A 23507-nucleotide genomic window follows, 5' to 3' on the forward strand; every position below is an offset into this window, starting at 1 on the left:
ACTCACATTTAAAAAAGGTAATTGTGAGTTTATATTTCACTATTCTAACTTTTTTTTTTCTCACGATTGTGCATTTCCATATATCCAATATACAAGTTGGTAAACACTTTACAATAAGGTTCATTAGTTAACATTAGTTAACAACATTAGTTAACATGAATTAATAATGAACTGCACTTCTACAGCATTTATTAATCATTGTAATGTTAATTTCAATATTTACTAATACATTATTAAAATCAAGAGTTGTATTTGTTAACATTAGCTAGTTAATGCACTGTGAACTAACATGAACAATCAATGAACAGCTGTATTTTTATTAACTAACATTAACAAATATAGTAACAAATGCTCATGGTTAGTTCATGTTAGTTAATACATTAACTAATGTTAACAAATGAACCTTACTGTAAAGCGTTACCTAAAAGTTTAATACAGCTTTGTGCATGTAAGACAATTTACATTACAATGTTGTGTGCTGTGCTGTCCAACACAGTGGTAGTAGTGAGTGTGATGGGAAGATATGTAGGCAGCTGAAGGTGTTTGATAGCAGACCAACACTGGCTGGAAAGCAAAGGAAACTTGCCAGCAATTGATATCATCAGTACAGCTGAGAAAAGAAGAAGAGTATTTCTGCATCATCTGCCAGGGACCATGAGAAAAACTCTCAGAAGTGAACAGAGCTCCATGTTATGAAGAGGAAAATTGTGGACAGCGTCTGCTAAAAAACTCATCTAAACAGTCAGAGCTGCAGAGCTCTAGATGCTACGACAAGTAAACACTCCTACACACTCCCTCTTTACTATAACCAATTCAAGGGGAAGGTTTCATTTGAAAACAGAGCAAGTGGAGGTGAAATGATGCCCTAACCTAATAGAAAAGGCATTACCACAGATCAGATCTTCATACGTGGTCAAATTGTAGAAATATCTGTATAAGTTTTACAACCCTACATAGATTTTTCTTTTCAAGACTTTAAAAAACAACTCCTAATGTAGTTCCTTCAGCAGGGAATTTCATGTGCTTCGCTCTGCTGCTTTTGTCCTTAAATGCAATATTCACTTTAAATGCTGGGTACAATTTGCTACCCATCACATCCTGGGTGAATGAATCACGCTGAGAGTCTTAGAGTTCATTTCAATATTTTAAAACACTCTGACAGGGACACTGCAGAAAAGTTCAACTTTCCACACAGACATATAGCAATATTTATTCAAGGTTTGGTTTGTTCTCCAATCCTTGAACATGTTGTTTTTGATAAAACGTCTCCTGGCTAGAGGTGGCTACTAGAAAGACAGATGTTACAGAGACTTTCAATTAATAAATAAAAGTGATTTGTATGACCCATGTACTGCATTCCAGGTCTTTTGAAGCCATACAAAAGGTCTGTGAGATAGACAGAACAAAATGTAAAGTAACCATGACTATTTTTAATTTTTTATGAAATATTGCAGCGTTTATTATAAATGATTTATCCATTCCAATCATATATTTTTTAAATTCATGTACCCTCATAATTTTTAAACAATATAACTTCCCCTTCCCTTTGCAATGTCATTCACCATCATCTCCCCTCTAGCAACTGTCACCAGTGTTACTTTATGATGCGGTGCAGCATTTCTTATTTACCGCCATGCCAAAATCACCGTAATTACAAGATGACAACCCGTGATGTTCTACACGGAGCTCTTCACGTCCTCGGACTCAGAATTATGTTTCTATGGCAAGACTATCAATGCCAAAATTAATCTGCAGTGGGCAGGTGGTACAACGATCACGTGGTACAAGTCGAGATTCATTAGTTTTTGTCTGTATAGTTTTAGTTAATGATAAAAAATTTTTAGTTGATCCCACCCAAAAAAAATTCTCATTCGAGAAACCATTTCACTCGGGTATATGTCAAAATAGAGAAGACAACTTCCATTTCATGCTGACTTTAACCCATTATTCACTGAAAAACTTGACATCCAGTCTTTCTCTCCTTGAGAGCGTTCATGAGCAAAGTAGCGCTGGTTGTTCTGTGAATAAATAATTCTTTTGAGTCAGATCTGTTCAGTGAATCATTTGACCCAGATCACAACATCAATCTGATTCATTCTAATTTATTCATGAATCTGAATGATTCGAGTTGATCCAGTTGTAGCGGTGTAATCAGCTCTCTGGAAAAGACGATTTTTAGTTAACAATGATTTCCATTTTGGTACGTTTCTCACAAAGATATGGTATGGCTTCAGAAGACATGGATTATACTGTATAATATATGTGTGTGTGTGTGTGTGTGTCCGCACGTTTTTGTGATTTATGAGGACACAAATTTGTGTAATAACATGGGTAATACACTGGTATTACGACTGAAAACCTGAAATAAAACACTGGTAAACATGAAATATGAGTTTTGCTAAATGGAAATAGGACAAATGGTGTAATATAAAATATTTAAAATAGCTTTAAAAAACATACTAAACAATGTGTTATTAAAAATGTAAAAATGCAGAATGTGTTCTATGATTGGTAGGTTTAGGGCTAGGGGTAGTGTAGGGGGATAGAATGTACAGTATAAAAACCATTATGCCAATGGAATGTCCTCACTAAGATAGCAAAACAAACCTGTGTGTGTGTGTGTGTGTGTGTGTGTGTGTGTGTGTGTGTGTGTGTGTGTGTGTGTGTGTGTGTGTGTGTGTGTGTGTGTGTGTGTGTGCGCGTGTGTGAAAATCTTAGGTTCCCATTCTTTACTAGTACCTGTGTCAAAACAGCAACAAATTTTCATTTTGGGGTGAACTATTACTGTGTCCTTTAGACACACCGTGTTCAGATTCCCCTCATATAAAGGCCAGATATGAAGATATATTGCAGAATTAAGATGTCCTCTATGAGCTCATGATGTCAGGCAAAGGACAACATAATCTGCATTTGACCGATCCAAACATTAGCTCATGATAAACAAATCATTTTTTGATTGGACAGCGTCCTCCTAAGTTGATGTTATCCGACGATTGGACCAGCCCTGTCTGTGACTCAGAATTACAGCGTTTTGTCCCCGAATGAACTCTGTGGGAGAGCACAGGAGCACGACGGAGCAATCAGCCAGACCACTGATGACCAAGGTGACCTCCTGAGATTCCCTGCGTTTGGAACACTCTGCGGTCAGCTCACAGTCAGCGCCTGCAGTCACCCGAGACCACATTCTTTTTTAATTCATTAGACTAATGCAACATCACTCTATAAAACATCCCTGTGTTCTACAGACAACCTTTTCTCCTTCAAACTAAAATTACCCAAAGCACAGGCACTCAAACAAAATACCTTCAACCATATGGTGCTTGACTCTCTTTGACTTTGTTTGAAAAATAAAAACTTCATGAAAAAACTGTTTCATCATACACAGCACATCTATGGACCAAACAACACAATAGGATTGCCAAAATATCAAAATTTCAGTAGTCCAGATGGTTTTCAATTCCAGTCCTGGCGACCTACGGCTCTGCATATACTTTGTATAGGTCTCTCTTATCTGACACACTCAGTTCAGTTCACAAGCTCTGTCCTAACGAGCTAATGATGGAGACGGTCCTCCAAAAAAAAACTACCCTATAGGTCATTTTTCAAACACCTTATTATGACCTATATTTACATTGTAAATGACAATTATTATTAATATTGTTGTTTAATACCAATGATAGTGTTTACATTAATACCTCACAAAGATGGGCAAATCCTAACAAATCCTAACAAATATAAGGAGATAAGTAGCTTAACTATGTTAAGTACCCTTGTGAGTGACTACTAGCCCATTTATCCCAAATTGAGATAAAGAGAATCATTAAAGATGCCTAGAGAGACAGAAGAGACCCACCACAATATCGATGTGAGTTCAGGGGGCTACTCATAAACCAACAGTTCAATAAATTGGACACACATCTAATAGAGACTAATTTACATTTATGCATTTGGCAGACACTTTTATTTAGTGTCTGTGTTAATATGAATGAATATTCTGTATTGATTTTTCACTGGTGTTTTACCTGTATTTTGAATTTCACCGTGTATTAGGTTACAAATACCCATGTATATGAGGGTTAAAGGAAATGTCCGTAAGCTAATGTGATGGCAGATAAATTTTCAGTTTTTCTTAAAAAAACACTTTCTGCATTGACAGGAAATCAGACTCTGCAGACAGAATTGTAAATAATGCATTTAACAGAATTTGGATTGCATCAACTAATTCATTTCTACGTTAATTAATTTCCATATGCACCTAAAAAAAAGGACATAAAAACTGCAAAGTCCTGAGCTTTCAAGGGCTAAAACATCACAGAAGCCCTCTCAGCTAGCTAATCCAAGACTTGGCTTAGCATTTCAAACTAAGTTGACCAAGCCAAATTATTAAAACACAAACGGAGAAAACCCTCAAACACTGGACAGAAGCAACATCACAAAAAAGTACATGAACAACACAATAGGATTGCCAAAATATCAAAATGTCAGTAGTCCAGATGGTTTTCAATTCCAGTCCTGGCGACCCACCGCTCTGCATACTTTGTATAGGTCTCTCTTATCTGACACACTCAGTTCAGTTCACAAGCTCTGTCCTAACGAGCTAATGACCCTATAGGTCATTTTTCAAGCACCTTATTATGACCTATATTTACGTTTTAAAAGTCATGCTCCCTCTAGCTATCGTAAAAATAACGAGTGTCGTGTTACGTCTGTCGTCATGAAATGACGTATGACTGTCGTTACCAATCAAAATGTGTGTTCATTTAAATGCAATGTGTGGACTTTTTACACCATTTGTCCTATTTCCATTTAGCAAAACACATTTTTTTTTTATTTCCGACTACACCCACCCCACCCCTAAACCTACCCTTAGTGATTTATAGTGCATATACACTTTATGAGCACATGCGTTCCCTGGGATCGAACTCATGATCACATGATTGCATATTGTCATATATTGCAATGCTCTGCCAATTGAGCTACGCAAAACCCGAAATATGACGCAGATAAAAGGGAACAATGCATAAAAATGAAAGTGTCCTGTTGTCGATAGGGGCGCAACTTTAGCAAATGCTCCTATGGGTCATATTTCATGAATTAAAATGAAAGTGTCCTGTTGTCGATAGGGGCGCAACTTTAGTAAATGCTCCTATGGATCGTATATCAGGGAAGTGAAAAACGACCTATATAGGCGTATTGGTTGGAGAACATGTTGAAATGATTTGCATCAGGTGTGTTAGATAAAGAAGACATCAAAAATTAACCACTGCAGTAGTCGATACCAATAACAGCGTAAAACTAATGTTATTGAACACTCAATATTTCAAAGGTTACAATAATTAAAAGCAGTTTAACTACTTTTAATATTAATTAATGAAGGAATATTAAATAAAAAATATTAAGTAATATTAATATTAATAATATTTAGTATATAATAATAACAGACTAATAATAAGAATATTGCCTGCTTTATTTCGTTTAATATTGAATAACAACTTTTATTAATATTGTTGTTTAATACTAATGAAAACACGTTTTATTTAATAATTATAATAATAATACAATTATTTATAATATTAAATGTAAAATAATTCAGTGTAATTTAAATATTTTCCATGAAGTAAAAAATATTATTATTATTGTTATTATTATATTGTTATTATTTTGTATTTCATTTTATTTAATATTAATATTGAATAATGACAACTAGTCTTAATATTGTTGTTTAATACTATTTTAATACTGTTGTTTAATACAAATTATGTTTATATAAAGTTATATAATAATAATAATAACTATTAAGTTTAAAATATATTAATGCCGTTTTCAAATATTTTCCACTGAATAAACATAATTGCTTAAGGTTTGTTTAATATGGTTTCATATTAATATTGGATAATGACAATTATTATTAATATTGTTGTTTAATACCAATGATAGTGTTTACATTAATACCTCACAAAGATGGGCAAATCCTAACAAATCCTAACAAATATAAGGAGATAAGTAGCTTAACTATGTTAAGTACCCTTGTGAGTGACTACTAGCCCATTTATCCCAAATGAGATAAAGAGAATCATTAAAGATGCCTAGAGAGACAGAAGAGACCCACCACAATATCGATGTGAGTTCAGGGGGCTACTCATAAACCAACAGTTCAATAAATTGGACACACATCTAATAGAGACTAATTTACATTTATGCATTTGGCAGACACTTTTATTTAGTGTCTGTGTTAATATGAATGAATATTCTGTATTGATTTTTCACAAGTGTTTTACTTGTTTTTTGAATTTCACCTTGTATTAGGTTACAAATACCCATGTATATGAGGGTTAAAGGAAATGTCTGTAAACTAATGTGATGGCAATTCATTTTTCAGTTTTTCTTAAAAAAAAAAACACTTTCTGCATTGACAGGAAATCAGACTCTGCAGACAGAATTGTAAATAATGCATTTAACAGAATTAGGATTGCATCAACTAATTCATTTCTACGTTAATTAATTTCCATATGCACCTAAAAAAAAAGGACATAAAAAAAACTGCAAAGTCCTGAGCTTTCAAGGGCTAAAACATCACAGAAGCCCTCTCAGCTAGCTAATCCAAGACTTGGCTTAGCATTTCAAACTAAGATGACCAAGCCAAATTATTAAAACACAAACAGAGAAAACCCTCAAACACTGGACAGAAGCAACATCACAAAAAAGTACATCGAAGTGCTAATATCTATCCTTAAACAAAGAGTGAAAATTGGCAGAATATTTGAGTACAGTGACTATGAAAAATACCCAAAGATACATGCAGAAAGGGACAGACAAGAGCAAAGAAGTAGACAGAGAAAGATGACAGGCTGTGTCTCCAGTCTCCACTGCACACAAATGAAGTGGAAACAGAAGTGCACTTCTTGACCTTATGTTTGAACTACACACAGACCAGGGACAAGTCTTTACCAATTTCACATCCCACCACAAAGACTTCCATCTGAAAGCATACAAGGACAAACTCTCCTGCCTGCAAGGTGAAACTCTAGCAAGCTAAAAAACTGGCTGCAAGCTACACAACATGTGATCCCATGACATGACAAAAGGGCAACCAGCAAGGACCAAAAAAAAGAAATCATATTTAAATGAGTTTGCAGTCTGAATTATATATGATGAGACAAAAAAAAAATTGTGTACTGCATAATAATAGCGAAAAAACAAAAATAAAAATACAGTAAACATGACTTTCTATTGTATTCTATTCAGCTCACTAGTTCTTAGAACAGAGCATATGTTAACAAACTCAAATACTTCACAACCAGAATTCTCTGCCATATAAATACTGAGTCTGGTAGCGCTCTGTGGTTTATATTCAATATTTTATGTTAAATGTCAGTCTGTATGGACCTTGTGGTTACACAATCAATCTATTGCATTTCATGTCTTCATCATGTCAGCCAATGGCAACAGCCTCTATCAATTTTTAAACAGCTCTGTGAGTTCAATGTAATAGGTCTAAGGCCGTAGACCATACTGTACATTCAAAGACCAACTGCATTAAAGAAAATAGACAGAAGAACGTTCAGATGGAGAATTAAATAAGAGTGCTGATAAAGAATCAGCTTTACACTTCCCATATATAAAAAATGATGTGTTATGTCAACTAGGATTGAGTGCAGAGCTAAGCAGGGAGCAGCAGACTTGAACAGGAATTGTTAGATTGACAACAGAGCAGAGAAAGCAAGAAGTATGTCAAAGTTGAAAAAAACAAACAAAATAACTGCAAAAATAGCGAAAAACTAATAACTGTAATGTGAAGGTGTGATGTCAAACATTTCAGAATCTGATAAAAACTTTAATCTTCATGTGTCAAAAACATAGACCTTTGGTTTACCTTGTAGATAATCCTCAAACACTGTTTCCAAATGTCATCAGGCACTGATATTCACCTGCTACTACATACATGTGGCTCCCTTGTCCTTCATGGCTAACTCGTACTGTATTTTGTGGTGACATTTGAGGTGGTTGTAGAGATTTGAGGTGGTGTTACCTTACATCGTGTCCTAATGAAATAAGCCACGACGCCGCGACACGCGATGATCAAAGGTACCTTTTCCATGTGAATCAGAGTTTTTGTCCTAACTAGCCGTGACAGCGACACGCTATGATTCTATTTTAGAAAGATTTTCTATTTTTCTGCGACGTCGCGGCTGACAAGTGAATTAAATGACAAAAAATGTTTCAGTAACTTAGTATGTGCTTTTTATAATGTTAAAATGGTGTACTATTCAGGGCCGGGTCTAGGGGGGGGGCTAGGAGGGGCAATGCCCCCCCGCCAGATTTCTCTTGTGCCCCTCCAACATCCCCAGGATACTCGTTTTTTTGTGATAGCACACAAAATGTAAAAAATATATCAACACTAATTTAGTTACATACGCGAATTACTAGAGACATTCTAGAGACATCCTTTTACAGTTCTCTCTCACAGACACGCTCAGCTCGTCAGGTGCTCACACCATGCTAGAATTGCCATAATTACAAGATTTCAACTTGTAAAAAGCATTCATGTCCTCATCCACATCCTTTTTCTAAGAAGTTTTCCAAGACTTTTGCACACCTTATCTGATCACTTCTCAAGACAGCCATTGACAATCACATGAGCAGATGACATGCAGCTCCTTTATAAATGTGCTCTAGTCTCTATTTAAACACATTGTTAATACATTACTACTACACGATCATGGAACACTTGAGAATTTAGCTTGGAATTTTAAAATTGTGATTTCCAAGTCATGAAAAATCTTGAAAATTAATAAATTAAAAACAAAAAAATATATATAGATGTAACTATTCTAGTAAAATATAAAATAGTTTTGCTCAGTTATGTTCAGCTCTAGAATATTCTATCAGCATATTGCGCTGTTTGTTGAATAGTAGCCTATTATTTGATGTGATAACTTTCAGAATCTGCAAAATATCAATAATTTAAAAAATAAATAAATAAGTGAGATCAAAAACATTTTTTTCATTTAGCACTGCAACAAAAATGTATTATTATGAGATGTTTACATATAGTCCAAAATATATAATATCTGTCTTTACACAAATTAAGCAGTTCAAAAGTTTACATACACTTAATTTATTCTCAGTACTGTGTGTCACTAATTTACGACTGTTTTTATCATTTTTTTTATGATAAGATCCATGTTTGGGACTCTTCTCATACCCAACTGTTACAAATGGTGAAAACATTTACTGATACTCCAGAAGGAAACAATGCATCAAAATTCAGGGGGTATAAACATTTGCACAGGATGGTTGGAGGGTAAATTGTTTTTTGTCTTCTTGAAAGTGTTTTATGAAGCTTTTGTAGGACAGAACTAAAAAAAGTAGATCTTTAAATAAAATAAGAAATTTCAAGTCTTATTCCAGTCAGAATTTCCAGTCATCCTGTTCATAGGTTTACAACCCACTGGCTCTCTTATTGTGTTAAGTTTTCTTGGGCATCAGTGAATGTTTGCAGCTTTTGATCATCCAGGTAACAACACACACTATTAAGAATCAAGCATATAAACTTTTGAACTAGATCTTTTGTGTAAATTCAGTTATTATTATGTCTTGTGGTTTTTATTTTTATATAGCCAAAATAACTGAGCACAACTCTACAGAAATTAACCAAAAATATAGGGGGGAAAAACACAAAAAAGGAAAGAATCATGCAACCAGGTCTTCTAATGGTTTAAATTTCTTCAATGAACTAAGTTTTCTTCTTCCACTTTTAAATTTGACCATTCTTAAAGATTTAGAGTAAATCCAAATCATAAACCTATGAACCATAAATCATATTATTCTGCCCCACCAAGTTTTCGAAATGCCCCCCCAGTCACGCAATCCTAGAACCGGGCCTGGTACTATTCATGAATTTGATTAAAATTGCAGCTCAAAATCCACCAAGTAAATTGACTAATCTCACGTCACGTGAGTGACAGCGGAACATCGTAAATGAGGAAGAGAGAGGATAGAAGTGATCGGGATTTATGTCTGAATCATTCGCTAATCTCTGGCCTGATTGGTGAATTAATAGTGTTTTGTTTTACACTGTGTGAGTGTGACCAATAAATCTCACTGATATAGCATCTTGGATTGTTGTAAAGTAAATATGTGAACACGTGAATGCAGTGTGATCTGAATACAGGGAAATACATGCAAGGGAATCGGCATCATTTGAAAAGAAGATCGCATTTATGTATGAATCGAGATTGTGATCTTTTTTTTTTCGTGCAGCCCTAGGGTCAGGGTTAGTCATAATCAGGGTATCGTAGTTTTAATATTCTAAAACATTTAAATTTGGTTGATCTTGAATAATTTGTTACATCCTCTGTAATAAAGATAGTGTTTTTCAAGGTCAACCAGTATGACACTTAAAAAAAAAGCACCACAAAGCTGCTGAAAACATACACATACATGAAGTTAGGCAGTGTATAAAACAAGAGGAAACCATAGATGATAAAGAAACAGATCTGCACAGTGAAAAAAAAGTGTTGATCGAGTGAGAGGATGAGTAAGAAAGAGAGAAAAGCAGTATATCTTCAACATTTATCTTTACAGACACACATCTTCCTACAGTCTTATTGTCAAGGAACACTTTGTACGGTTTGATCAATGGCTCAGCTCTTATCTAGGGACCGTTTCTGTGCACCTCTCAATCTCCTCTACATTCCTTTTAACTTCCCCCTTTCCTTCTCATGACATTTTCTTCCCTATCTCAGGGATGTAGATACACTTTTCGACATCCTTGTCTTCACATTTGCTCTTTATAACCATTTTTATGCACTTCCAGCCATTTTAGGTAATAACCATTATAAGAGATGGTGGAGTTCCTGAATGAATCAGTATTTTTGAACAAATGAGTTGACTGAATGATTCAATGACTTAAAGAAAACAGAGGCTTGACAGTCACTGGCTTCATTCCTGAATTAAGGTTCCAGCGTTTTTGAACAAATTCTTTCAGTGGTTGCCTCAGATTCATCCCAATTTGCATACTTATGCAATACACTATTCTATGCCTTTTTGTAGTATAAATAGTGCAAGTATTGTGATCACAATTAAAATTCCAGCCTGATCTCATTGTTAATATGGAGGTATTCATATGTAACATTTACAGGTACAAAACCTACATTTATGTGCATTTGGATAGATGCTGAAACATACAATATGAATGTATTGACAACAGTCAGATGTAAACATTATTACGTATTTAGAGCTAAAGAAATGTAAAAAAATTTTTTTTTTTTTTTAAATGTCTATCACAAAGATATTTCTATAATAGTCCTTTTATAATTTTATATAGAATAAACAAGAAAATATAAAACATTATTTATAATAATGTGTAGGAAAATTACCTTTTTAGTAACAATAAAGCATTAAAAAGATATTTTGAGGGGCTAATCCCACTCCTACACCTAAACCTAACCATAACCATTTCTTAAAAATGATGAGAGCCAATGAGGATTTGATATCACTGCTGTAAAAATGTGGGCATGTTACTCACAATCGTATAGATCCTGAAGATTTGGATTACAGTGAGTGCACAAATAAAATGGATTACTTTTGTGAATTTATTGTAGGAACTGAGCAGATTGGACAGAGATGATTTGTTCAAACAGAATGCCATAGAATTCCGAATCAATACTAAATTAGAGGATCTTCCATTTGGGATGCCATTCAGTCTAGGAACCCCCAGTTAAGTACTTTATGGCCATGCACACTTGTAAGAGATAATCCTAGCTAAAGGAAGAACGTTGTCAACTTTGGGCAGTTAACTAGGCTAATGAGAGCAGGAAAGTTAAGAGACTATGTGATAACATATAATTTATGTGAGGGGAGGAGGAACAGCCACCTCTGAACCAAAGATGATACCTAATTGGTCAGAACCTCTCAAAGAGGCTGGATAGACACCTCAGGTTAAAGGCCAAGACGAGTAGACAAAGACAGAGAACAGATCAAGATCAAGATCAGATGAAGATGGGTTAAGAACAAACAGCTTCATTCAAGCCATCTAACTGCTCATCTCATTTACTTTTCTTTCTTTTACTTAGTTTCCTTTCTTTTCCATTGAGAGTCTTGTGTTCTAAGTTTGGCCGCAAAGTTTAATCAACGACTCTGCATTCTTTGCTGGCCTCAAAAATCCGACCTTCAGCCACAAGGGAGACTCCGCATCCATTCATCCACCAATACACCAAAGTGACTGACTTTCCAAGAAAAACGTCACTCAAAGACACAACGAGAATGCCAGCCAATCAAAGAACCTGGGAAATCTCTCTCCAGCAAGGAATCCCCATTCAAAGAAAACAACAACAAAAGCAAGTAACAAACTGAACTGGTGCATTGATTGAAAATTTAATAACCCTGCCTAAGAAACATTAGAAGGGTTAAATGAATGATTGATGGTTCGTTCAGTACAGGTTTTACATTTACATTTATGTATTTGGCAGACGCTTTTATCCAAAGCGACTTACATTGCATTATACTAAACATTTGTATCTGAGTATGTGCAATCCCTGGGATCGAACCCATGACTTTGGCATTGCTGGTGCCACGATCTAACCACTGAGCTACAGGAAAGCTTTTACAAAAGCATTGTTAGAAATGAATCATTCCCTTTGAGCTAAATTGACCTGTACCCCTTATGTTGTGTTTTTGGTGTATTTTATGGGTCTATTGTCAATTACAGCATATAGGACTACACTGAGAAAACGCCTTTTGTGTCCCAAGGCAAACAAAATAAATATTCTTATATAGTAATTGGAAATGAGTTTTAAGCAAAAGTCACACAGAGCAGAGCGAAATGTTATCATTTCATATTAAATAGATGAGTAAACTGCGTTTGATAAATGTGACTGAAAACATAATATCATTGATATGAAAAATGAATACAATAGAAAAAAATATTAATGTCATGATTTTAAATTTGCCATCGAATTGAAAATTGAATTTACCTCGGCATAGTTGAATAACAAGAGTTCAGTACATGGAAATGACATACAGTGAGTCTCAAACACCATTGTTTCCTCCTTCTTATGTAAATCTCATTTGTTTAAAAGACCTCTGAAGAACAGGCGAATCTCAACATAACACCGACTGTTACGTAAATATTTGCATGTGCCAGCCCATGATCAAGGCATTACACAAGGGCAGCCAGTATTAACGTCTGGATCTGTGCACAGCTGAATCAACAGACTAGGTAAGCAAGCAAGGACAACAGCAAAAAATGGCAGATGGAGTAATAATAACTGACATGATCCATGATAACATGATATTTTTAGTGATATTTGTAAACTGTCTTTCTAAATGTTTCGTTAGCATGTTGCTAATGTACTGTTAAATGTGGTTAAAGTTACCATCGGTTATTACTGTATTCACAGAGACAAGAGCCGTCGCTATTTTCATTTTTAAACACTTGCAGTCTGTATAATGCACAAACACAACTTCATTCTTTATAAATCTCTCCAACAGTTTGTAATGTTAGCTTTAGCCACGGAGCACAGCCTCAAACTAATTCAGAATCAAATGTAAACGTCCAAATAAATATTTGCGCGATTAGACATGCTGCATGACGAACACTTTGTAAAGATCCATTTTGAGGGTTATATTAGCTGTGTGAGCTTTGTTTATGCAGTGATAGAGTTGAGAGCTCGGGAGGGGGCGGAGAGCGCGCGATTTAAAGGGGCCGCATCATGAATCGGCACATTTCTAATTATGCCTCAAAATAGGCAGTTAAAAAAATTAATTTAAAAAAATCTATGAGGTATTTTGAGCTGAAACTTCACAGACACATTCAGGGGACACCTTAGACTTATATTACATCTTGTAAAAAAACGTTCGATGGCACCTTTAATATTCATAATAAGGATTCACATATGTACATCTGTAAAGTTGTACAAATGCGGATTAAATATCATCACTGTTTACACACTGCTCTGCCGATCAAATTTAAGGACCAGAACTAAGTGTGGAAAAAATATGAAAAAATATTCATTATACAAAACCAACTGAATAATTCCAAAACACCTGACTGTTCAATGCTGCACATAACCAATAAGAATCAAATATGCCAAAGAGCTGTTTAATGTCATAAATTAGTCAACCAACTTGTCATTTATATGATTCTGTATTCCCAGAACTCACCTCATTAGGTGACACAGTTAGAACGCTCCGGCTCTTCCTCATCTTCTGTGAAGTTTTCCTCTCCCTGTCTTGCACAGGCCTGCTCCGCTGACTCTCCTGCAAAAACATCAACACAAACCCACACAATCAACTCTCGCAGCAAAGACAAAAAGAAATGAGGAAAGAAAAGACATTTGACCTTGCATGCTCGTGAGAGAGAAGCCTCAGGGTAAAGTTAAGATGGAGAGTCTTTCTCTAGTCTTCTGTGAGAGTGATAGAGAGAGAGGCAGAGTTTGTCTTCAGTCTGACAGTGACAAGCATCTCTTAAACCCTTGCAGTAACCTCTTTATCAGCTTTTGCGCTCAATATGTTTTTTTCAGCCTGTCTAAACTGACTTGCAAAAACGATCTCAAAAAAAGATCCCTGTACAGATTTTTTTTTTTTTTCATTCCTTGTGCATGATGCTTTTGGGTCACTTATAATAGCAAAAATGAAATAAAAGTATGTTAATAAAAATAAAGTGTGAATAAACAATAGTGTTATCACTTTCAAATTCTCTTTTAATTTGACAGTAAAAAGATTTTACCTTAAATTTGTTATGCTGTTTCTTTCAAAAAAAAAAAAAAAAGATATAATTGCTTTGCAATATTATAATTCATTCCATCCCACACATATTAATAATTCCATCCCACATTAATTAATAATTTCTAGTCAATTTTTACCACTTTATGAGTACATCTAACTGAATCATGCTGTTCACATAAATGTCCAGCTGATTTTTATGGAATGTTCTATAAAGTCTAATTGCACAACGCAGGAGAATACAAACAAACACTTCTTTATTAATTCACAAAGATACACACAGGAGATCGCAGGAAAAAACTAACACACAATGACATGAAATAAAGACGATACCAGACAATAAACTGAGAAAACTAAGGGCTTAAATACACAGAAACATAATGATTGACAGGTGAACGTAATCAGTAACCAAGGGAACAAAATAAGGACTAATCAGGATTAAACTGAACCACCAGAAACAAACATGGGAACAAAAAGACAACTAAACTAAATATAATCCATCATAATGCTTAAGTTAGCAACAGTTGCTAAGGAAGGCAGAGCTTAGTGAAGGGTCATTTGGGATCTTACTCTTCTATGGATGTGTACACTGATTGAGGATTATCATACAGATAGGCTGATTTTTATTGCTGAGCAAATATGTGACTCTGAATCAATGAAATATTGCAAACCAGTTTGAATATGATATTAAAACAAGCAACATTAACAAGCAAGAAAATAATACATTGACAATGTGCTGTTGCTGTAAATTGGAGCTGCTCCAACGTGCTTTTAAAAATTAAATTCAAGGAACAGTCTATTGAAGAAAAAGAAAAAAAACTATATGTAAGAAATAACCCTGTCACGCATCTGCAGGATGAAATACATCAGATTTATATATATTTGTTCTGCATAATCTCTACAGTAGTTTATAGTCAGCTCAAGTCTGGCCTATGTCATCATGTGCCAATCCCATTCCTCTCTCTTTCCCTGTACCTTCCAGTCAATCTTTATCCTATTGGCCATAAATAAATAAATACAAAGTTCTGTCTTGAAACTCTAGATGGCGATGATACTGATAGGTCCTTAACTCAATTTTCTTGCACATTGTTCTCTATAAGGCACAGCTGATTAGTTCCTGATATATCAGCAGCCAATGAGCTCGCTGCTCAACTTTCAATTACTTGTTCAGTGTTTCCTGTAGCAGTTTGCAGCATGCTTTCAAAAACCCTCCACCTCCCCCAGCTCCACCTCTATAGATCTGCTACAGGTAATATTGTACAGTAGCAGTAGGGCTGCACGATATATCACATGAGATTGTCACACGCATTCCGTCAGTAAAGCCGGTTCCCTGATTACCGCTAAATCGCCATCACCTGCTTTCAAATGGAGCGGCATTTAATAGACAGAGCCGTAGATCACTGAAAAGCCGTTCATATCGCAGATGAATCGCCTTCGATAATGAACGCGATATTGCGTGGCTTTTCAGTGATCTACGGTTCTGTCTATTAAATGCCGCTCCATTTGAAAGCAGGTGATGGCGATTTAGCGGTAATCAGGGAACCGGCTTTACTGACGAAATGCACGTGACAATCTCATGCGATATATCGTGCAGCCCTAAGTAGCAGCATGTCTTACTTGCTCACAGCAGCATGTTGTGTATGTATTGGCAGTAGCAAGTCCTGTACTTGCTCTGTAGCAGCAGCAGCGTAGCAGATCTGTTCCGCGAAGACCAAACATATTAGCACTGTCATATCCATTACCATGTCAAACACTCAAACTAGAGTTATGTATGTATGTATGTATGAATGAATGAATGAATGAACCTGCTAGATTTCGTCCTCCGCATAAAAGCTTAATAAAGCCTGAACCTCGTCGTTGGTCGTATTTTTAAACTTCAATATTGATTCAAATCGCAAACAACTCTAACTGCAAGCAACGTAACAGACTTTTAAAAACAACATGTTCTCCAACCAATACGACCATATAGGTCGTTTGTCACTTCCCTGAAATACGACTCATAGGAGCGTTTACTAAAGTTGCGCCCCTATTGACAACAGGACACTTTCATTTTAATGCATTGTTCCCATTTATCTGCGTCATATTTCAGGTTTTGCGTAGCTCAACTGGTAGAGCATTGCAATAACAATATGCAATCATGTGATCATGTGATCATGGGTTCGATCCCAGGGAACACAGGTGTTCATAAAGTGTAAATGCCTAAATGTACTATAAATCACTAAGGTTAGGTTTAGGGGTGGGGTGGGTGTAGTCATTAATAAAAATTAGTTTTGGTAAATGGAAATAGGAGAAATGGTGTAAAAAGTCCACACATTGCATTTAAATGAACACGCATTTTGACTGGTAATGACAGTCATACGTCATTGCATGACGACAGACGTAACACGACACTGTCATTATTTTCACGCCCACTAGAGGGTGTATGACTTCAAAACGTAAATCTAGGTCGTAATATGGTGCTTAAAAAATGACCTATAGGGTCGTTTTTTTTGGAGGACAGTCTGTTTAAAAATGGTGGTTGAAATAAATTGCTGCATGGAGTCAAACAATCAAAATGCTGAGTGAACTCAACCAATCAGCATGTTCAGTGCCTAAGTCCCACCCCTGAAAGTTCCTGAACTTTGAAAAAGTACTACCTCACGAGCAGGTACTTTTTGAGGGGAGAATTTTTACCCCGATCTTTATATGGACCCTGGTTCCTGCGGTAGAAACACACCGAGTACCACCCCAAAGTCCCTGGTTCCTGGAGAAAGTTCCTGCGGTGGAAATGGGGCTTAAGTTAATATTAATGAACATCTTGTTATTTTGTGTGTGTAGTCATCTTGCAGCCACTGCCAAGGTTCTCTCTTAAGAATCTCTTTAAAGCTGTGTTCTCTTGTCAAAACATCAGCCCCTTCTGTGCCAAGCTCAACCCTCAGCCACTGAATACGACGGACAGTCCAGCCCGTAGGGAATTTGGAATTGGGCAGCTGTCTCTCAACAGCTGAAAGCCTGAAAAGCGTGACTCCATGACCACTTTCTATTGATTTGACCTCTGCTTTCTTAAAGTGTTCTATGTTCTATGTGCTTTCAGCAGCCTGGCCATACTGACATTAACCAGAGAAGGATTTAGATGCCCTGTCAGGTCTAACGGTAAGTAAGAGCTCACTTTAAATATTGCCGCTGTCACTGACTTCATTGAATTGGATGAATATGTGCCATGTAAAGAAGTCTCTGGCAGTATGTGTCTTTTATATGACAGTCGCTCATCGTTAGACACATAAAAAGAGGAATTCCATTTTTCTGTCCAGTCGGCTCCAAAAAGGATTTTCCAAGAATATTTCAGGCAAGGCAGAAATGTTCATTTTCAAAACCTAAAATCACCCATCAATACTACATGAATCAACATTTCATTGTGTTGCTGAAATTTGTGAATGTTTTCCAATTTCCAATTTGTTCAATATCAGTGCATGTGAAAAAAGTTATTTCACACAACTATGGAAACACATTTCAGCCTCAGAGTAAAAAATAAAACAGGTAATTATGATTATAATTATGAATAAAAATCACATTGGGAAATATAAAGTCACAATGTGAGATTTAAAATGAGAAATGAAGGTGCAATTATGAGATATAAAATGGCTTTTACGAGAAATAAAATAAAATGTGAGATATAAAAATGCAATTACAAGAAATGAAATCACATTTTAGGGAGACATATTTCATGATATAATGTTGTATACAGTATTATACTTGTTGTTTAGAATTGCCTGGCAGAAAGCCTGAGAGAGCAGATAAGCATTAAAGCCATATATAATAAATAACCTCAACCTTTGATCATGAAGGTCCAAAGTGGTCTACAGTCTACAACTGTTATCAGAAACGTTTGAAATAAAAGCCAGTCCTCTTCATACCCATTTAAAGAATGGATGCACATGCACTGCAGCATCAAGAAAAACATCAGCTCCACAGATACTCCACAGTCTGAGGGCCTAATTACCTATTTACCTATTCACCTCTCCCCATTCAAAGAGTAAATGAATGATAAATGTGTTCTAATATAATACTGTAGCTGCTGTAATCTGCACAATCATCAGCCCACAAAAGAAAAGGGGGTGATTCACTGCCAGCTAAATTACCATCACCACTGAATCAATATACGCCCCCCTACTAATTACAAAGACTTGTACAGATGCAGCATGAATATGTCAGTATCTATGGATCTCAAATCCTGTTTTCCTTCACATTTTATGTTCTCCCATAGACATTGAACTTAATTTGTTTGTTCTCTAGTTTATTACAGAAGAAAATTGCATTTTGCAAGGATTCCTATTAGTCATTGTATTCATATTTAATTAAGCAACAAACCATTCAATATTATCATTTACTATGTGGCTAGCTATATTACATAATTTAAATATTTATTTATCCCTCATCTTCTCAAACACCCGGGGGAGTTTTTCTTTGCCACTATTTTTTGTAAAGCTGCTTTAGAATCAGAAGTATATTGAGAAGCACTTCACAAATAAATTGAATGGAATTCTAAATAAGATTTCGTTTTTCTTCGACATAAAGGTCAAGTTTGTTGTTTTGCTCTTTGCTTGCCTTGCTCACTTTCCTACAATGTTGAGTTTAAAAACAGCATTACATGCACTGATGAGTCTATTCTCATTAGACAATAACATAAAAGGGTTATAATATTTGAGGCGTCCTCTGGGCAACAGCACAATTTGGTCCCACTGCTGTCGTTTTGTTGTTCTTCTGTGAAAGGCTCTGACATTCTGATAATAATTACTGTGACTAAAGCTCTTCTTTTGCCAGATGTTTTGACATACATGTATAATGTGCCTTCAAGCAAACATACATATTCTAAGACAGAGTGTTTCAGTGGTTAAACACAATTAGTTACAGTCCATTTGTATGAAGAACTAGCGACAACACTGAAAGAAAACTTGTTTCTAGGAGACTATTTATTGTTACCATTATTACACTATAAAACACATATAAACAATATAAAGCAAACCTAAGAAGAATGTTTTGCATCATAGAGCATAGTAATTAAATAAACACTGTCAACTGGTACATCCTAGTTGACTTTGGCATTTATACTGTGCTCGATTTGTTGTTTTGTGGAGGTTCTTACTACTCATCAAATTAAAACCATAAAATGCCAGCAGGATGTTTTTTATATAAAATATTAGTTTTGGAGACGCTGCTGTTTCTAAATGGCATTTTTGTGAGTCATTAACTGCTGGCCAATCTTTGTGTCAAAGTTAACTGAGGAATCCTAAATATACTTCCCAGGCCAGATGAGGGTTAAAAAATTTGGAGTCAAGTAATGGAATTGATTTTGGACAAATAATGAAAAACTACTGAAGCAGAAATCCTCCGATCAATGTAAAGTAACAAGCTTATAGAAATATTTTGTTGCTATGCTATGCTTCCTTGTTGATTTGTGTATTTTGTATCATAGGGATAATTCCCATGACAATGTTTAGTGAGAGTCACACTCACCCATTTGAACATCAAACCAAACAGATAATGATTACGGTTGGATAAAGAGTCTTTAGTGTTTAATCTGTCCTAATGATCCAGACTCAATGAAAATGACTTCCTAGTCACTGAGCTGCTCTCCCCTCCAGTGAGGCAATTTAGGTTTTCTTAATAACCTGTGTCTGTAGCAGGGGATTTCTTCAGTAAAGCAATAATCCAGAGTGTAAGAGGGGAAATGGCTCACATGTATCAGGGATTATCAGCATTTCTGTTAAGCTTTATAACCAAGAGGCAATGCAGACAGGGTAGACTGAGTTGGATGGATGGATGGATGGACGGACGGACGGACAAACAATTTGGTTACAAACACACTGCATAGATTTTGAGTAAATCCGATTGTCAATACCTTTTTCGAGAGTTAATTTGATTGTAGAATGCAACTGTCATTCCCATAAATTACTGATCTGTGTGTGTACAGAACAGGATTAAGCACAAAAATGTGAAGTGACAACCAAATTTATTTGCAGTGTGTGCACATGGCCTACGAGTATTAATCAGTCAAAATTCTGTCGGTTAACAGTTTACCAATGAATTATGTGCATCCCTTAATTAAATCCAAAAATATTCAGACACAAAGCTGAGAAAGAATAAATGAGTATTTACTCATCATTGAGGTGAGGGAGGAACTTGGAAAGGCAGAAAAATGGTAGAAACAAACTACAAAAAAAGGCCAAACAAACTAATGTGACTAATAATGCCATACTATAGAATGTGGCATGAATAGTAGGACACGTTTAATTGTGCTATGAAAGCCCAAAATGTGACTTTTATGGAAATAAGTCCCAAAAGCCATGATTTCCGAAATTAAAAGTGAGTTTAAGGAAAATAAGCCCAAGTTGCTCAAAAAAGAGGCAACATTAGACAGGTGGCAAAGAGAGCAGAATATCTCCAGGGAGAAGCAAACAGGTGATGAAAGGACATCTTCACCCTACAATCCTTAATGTTCCTCCATTAAAACCTTACAAAGCTCATCTGAACTGGTAAAAGATACACACACAAAGCTTTGACAGGGCATCACACAGGTTTGATGAAGTACAGTATAATTAGGTTTCATTAGACCTGAGTGCTAAGAACATGAGTGGCAACGACCATGAACCACAATTTATTAATATTAGATGCTTCATTAAAAAACATTCGGCTTTAGTGTTTCAGTACCAAATTCAAACCTTCCTTTTCCAAATACTGTCATAATCCAGTGAGATTTTTGTATGAACAAGTCCTGCAACAGATGGTATGTCCCACACAGTGCCCTGATCTCAACCTCATCGAGCCATGCTGGAATTACATGAAGAAATTAAAGAAAGTGAGAGAGAGAAAAAAAGGCAGGCAAAATCCATAGATGAACTGTGGAAAAGTTTCTAAAAAATGCTCAGCTCAAAAACCTATTACCTCAAAGTGTACTGCTTTGAAAGCACCAAAAATGATTCGGAATTAGCTAATAGAAGAAGTTCAGAGATAAATATTATTCATGGCATTATTTTTTTAAAATATCCTCATCTACAGCATCATTTGCACAGTTCTGCACTTCTTTTCTACTTTTGGTAGACTACCAAAAGGGAGTAAAATGAGAATATTATTTGCTGAAATTGCAAATAACAGTTTTATCAAGCTGTTTACAATGCCATTGCATTCCACCAAGCAGTTTAATCAGGTAATTAAAGACCCTTAACTTCTTGATTAGAAATTCACTTTTGGTCAAAGGTGATATTTTGCTTTGCAGTTATTTAACTTTTAAAGTGTGGTTGATGGTCAGCCATGGACCACAGTTTGCTTTAACCGAGCCCAGATAACATCCCTCAAAGGAAGCCTGACATCAGAAACTCTGCAAGTTATGCTTGTGGCAAATGTTTTACATCGCACAGTGTGTGTACAAACATCAAATCAAAGAACAGGAACAATCAAGCAACAGCGAGGAACAGATGCTGTACTGTTATATGGAAAAAAAGTGTCATAAGAATAGTAAAGATTTTTTTAAAATAAGTGACAAGGATTGGAAAGGCAGAACTTTTTCAGCAGTAGCTGCTGTCATTGTTTCTGCAAACTCAATACCTGCAGACCTGAGGAGGCGCAGACATCAATTACTGAGCACCAGCAACAACAATGAACACAGGAGCTTGTTAAACACACAAACAAGGACTCCAGGACTCAAGAGTAAATAAGTTTGTTAAAGCAGTCCCTGAGCATATCATACAGCTTATCTAATTTTTAAGGTGTCATCATCCGATCTGTTAAAAAAAAAAAATGAATGAGAGACTTATTGCACCCAGTGGGTCTGGTGACGGTAGAACTGTGTGTTTTAAAGTCTTCCCTAGAGGGCCGAAACAAGTTCCTGGATGTCAGAAGTACACAGGAATCAATGCATATGAAGGTGCCATGGAAGTTTTCCTGTTTGCTGTATCTGATCTGTTGCGTGCAACGGATTCCCTGCTGAGGTAATGTCACCACCAGATACCAGTCACACTGGCATTCTGCTCTCAGATGGGACATGGGTGAATAAACACCTCTTTTGCTTCTCCAAACTGGAGTTCTGAGAACAGCAGTTCAGAACAGCTATCTGGGGAACCCAACCAATACCAAGAATTTAGTTAACAGTATCAGGCAATTTAGTTTTTGATTAGTTAGATACAAGCTTTCTAATTAAAACTATTGACTATTAATTCTGAGCTTTTGCCATGGGCTCAAGGTTTGGCTGATTAGCATGACACTGTTAGCCCAACACAATCTAATTTTTCTCACAAATCCCATAACATAACTATTTTACGTTATGGTGAATTGGTGGGTAATTGTATGTATTCGTATGATCTCATTTGTACATTTTCATATGATCTGCTTATGTCCCAATGACGAGTATGTTTAGGTATGGACCTTCATGCTTACTTTTTTTTCTAATAATCGTACATTTTTGTACGATTCACATCGAACAAATATGAAATTGCCACCTCGTAGGCTCGTAACACAGTTATGTTTTCCTATGAGAGTCAGGGATTCATTATTGGTGTCATGCATTCAACATGGAAGTAGTCAAACCAACAATGAACACAAATAATTACATCTGAACTCAAAATGATGAAAATTGGTGATATGAATTTACATTTGTATCACTTATTCATACATTAACAAAACTAAATTTTTGTACATAAATCAAACTGACTTTGAATGACTAACTTTATCAAAACCTTAAAATGATTGAAATGCAGCATATAAAATTAAAATAACTTGCAACTGACTTGCTTTCTGCTCACTGATGT

At 35.7% G+C, this 23507-nt stretch overlaps 1 protein-coding gene across 2 annotated transcripts in view; it reads right to left on the bottom strand.

Annotated features, from left to right (window-relative positions):
- Window positions 1-23507, bottom strand: part of pde4ba (phosphodiesterase 4B, cAMP-specific a) — a 181156-nt gene that overhangs the window by 132339 nt on the left and 25310 nt on the right. The window contains exon 2 of one of the 2 annotated variants that reach the window (XM_048199880.1): window positions 14167-14262. In XM_048199880.1, coding sequence (XP_048055837.1) covers window positions 14167-14208 — 42 coding nt within the window. In that variant the 5' untranslated portion in view covers window positions 14209-14262. Of the gene's footprint in view, window positions 1-14166; window positions 14290-23507 lie in introns of those variants that run through there. The other variant, XM_048199879.1, reaches the window with a different exon arrangement.

Source organism: Megalobrama amblycephala, linkage group LG8 (genome assembly GCF_018812025.1).
Source record: "Megalobrama amblycephala isolate DHTTF-2021 linkage group LG8, ASM1881202v1, whole genome shotgun sequence".
NCBI classification, from domain to species: domain Eukaryota; kingdom Metazoa; phylum Chordata; class Actinopteri; order Cypriniformes; family Xenocyprididae; genus Megalobrama; species Megalobrama amblycephala.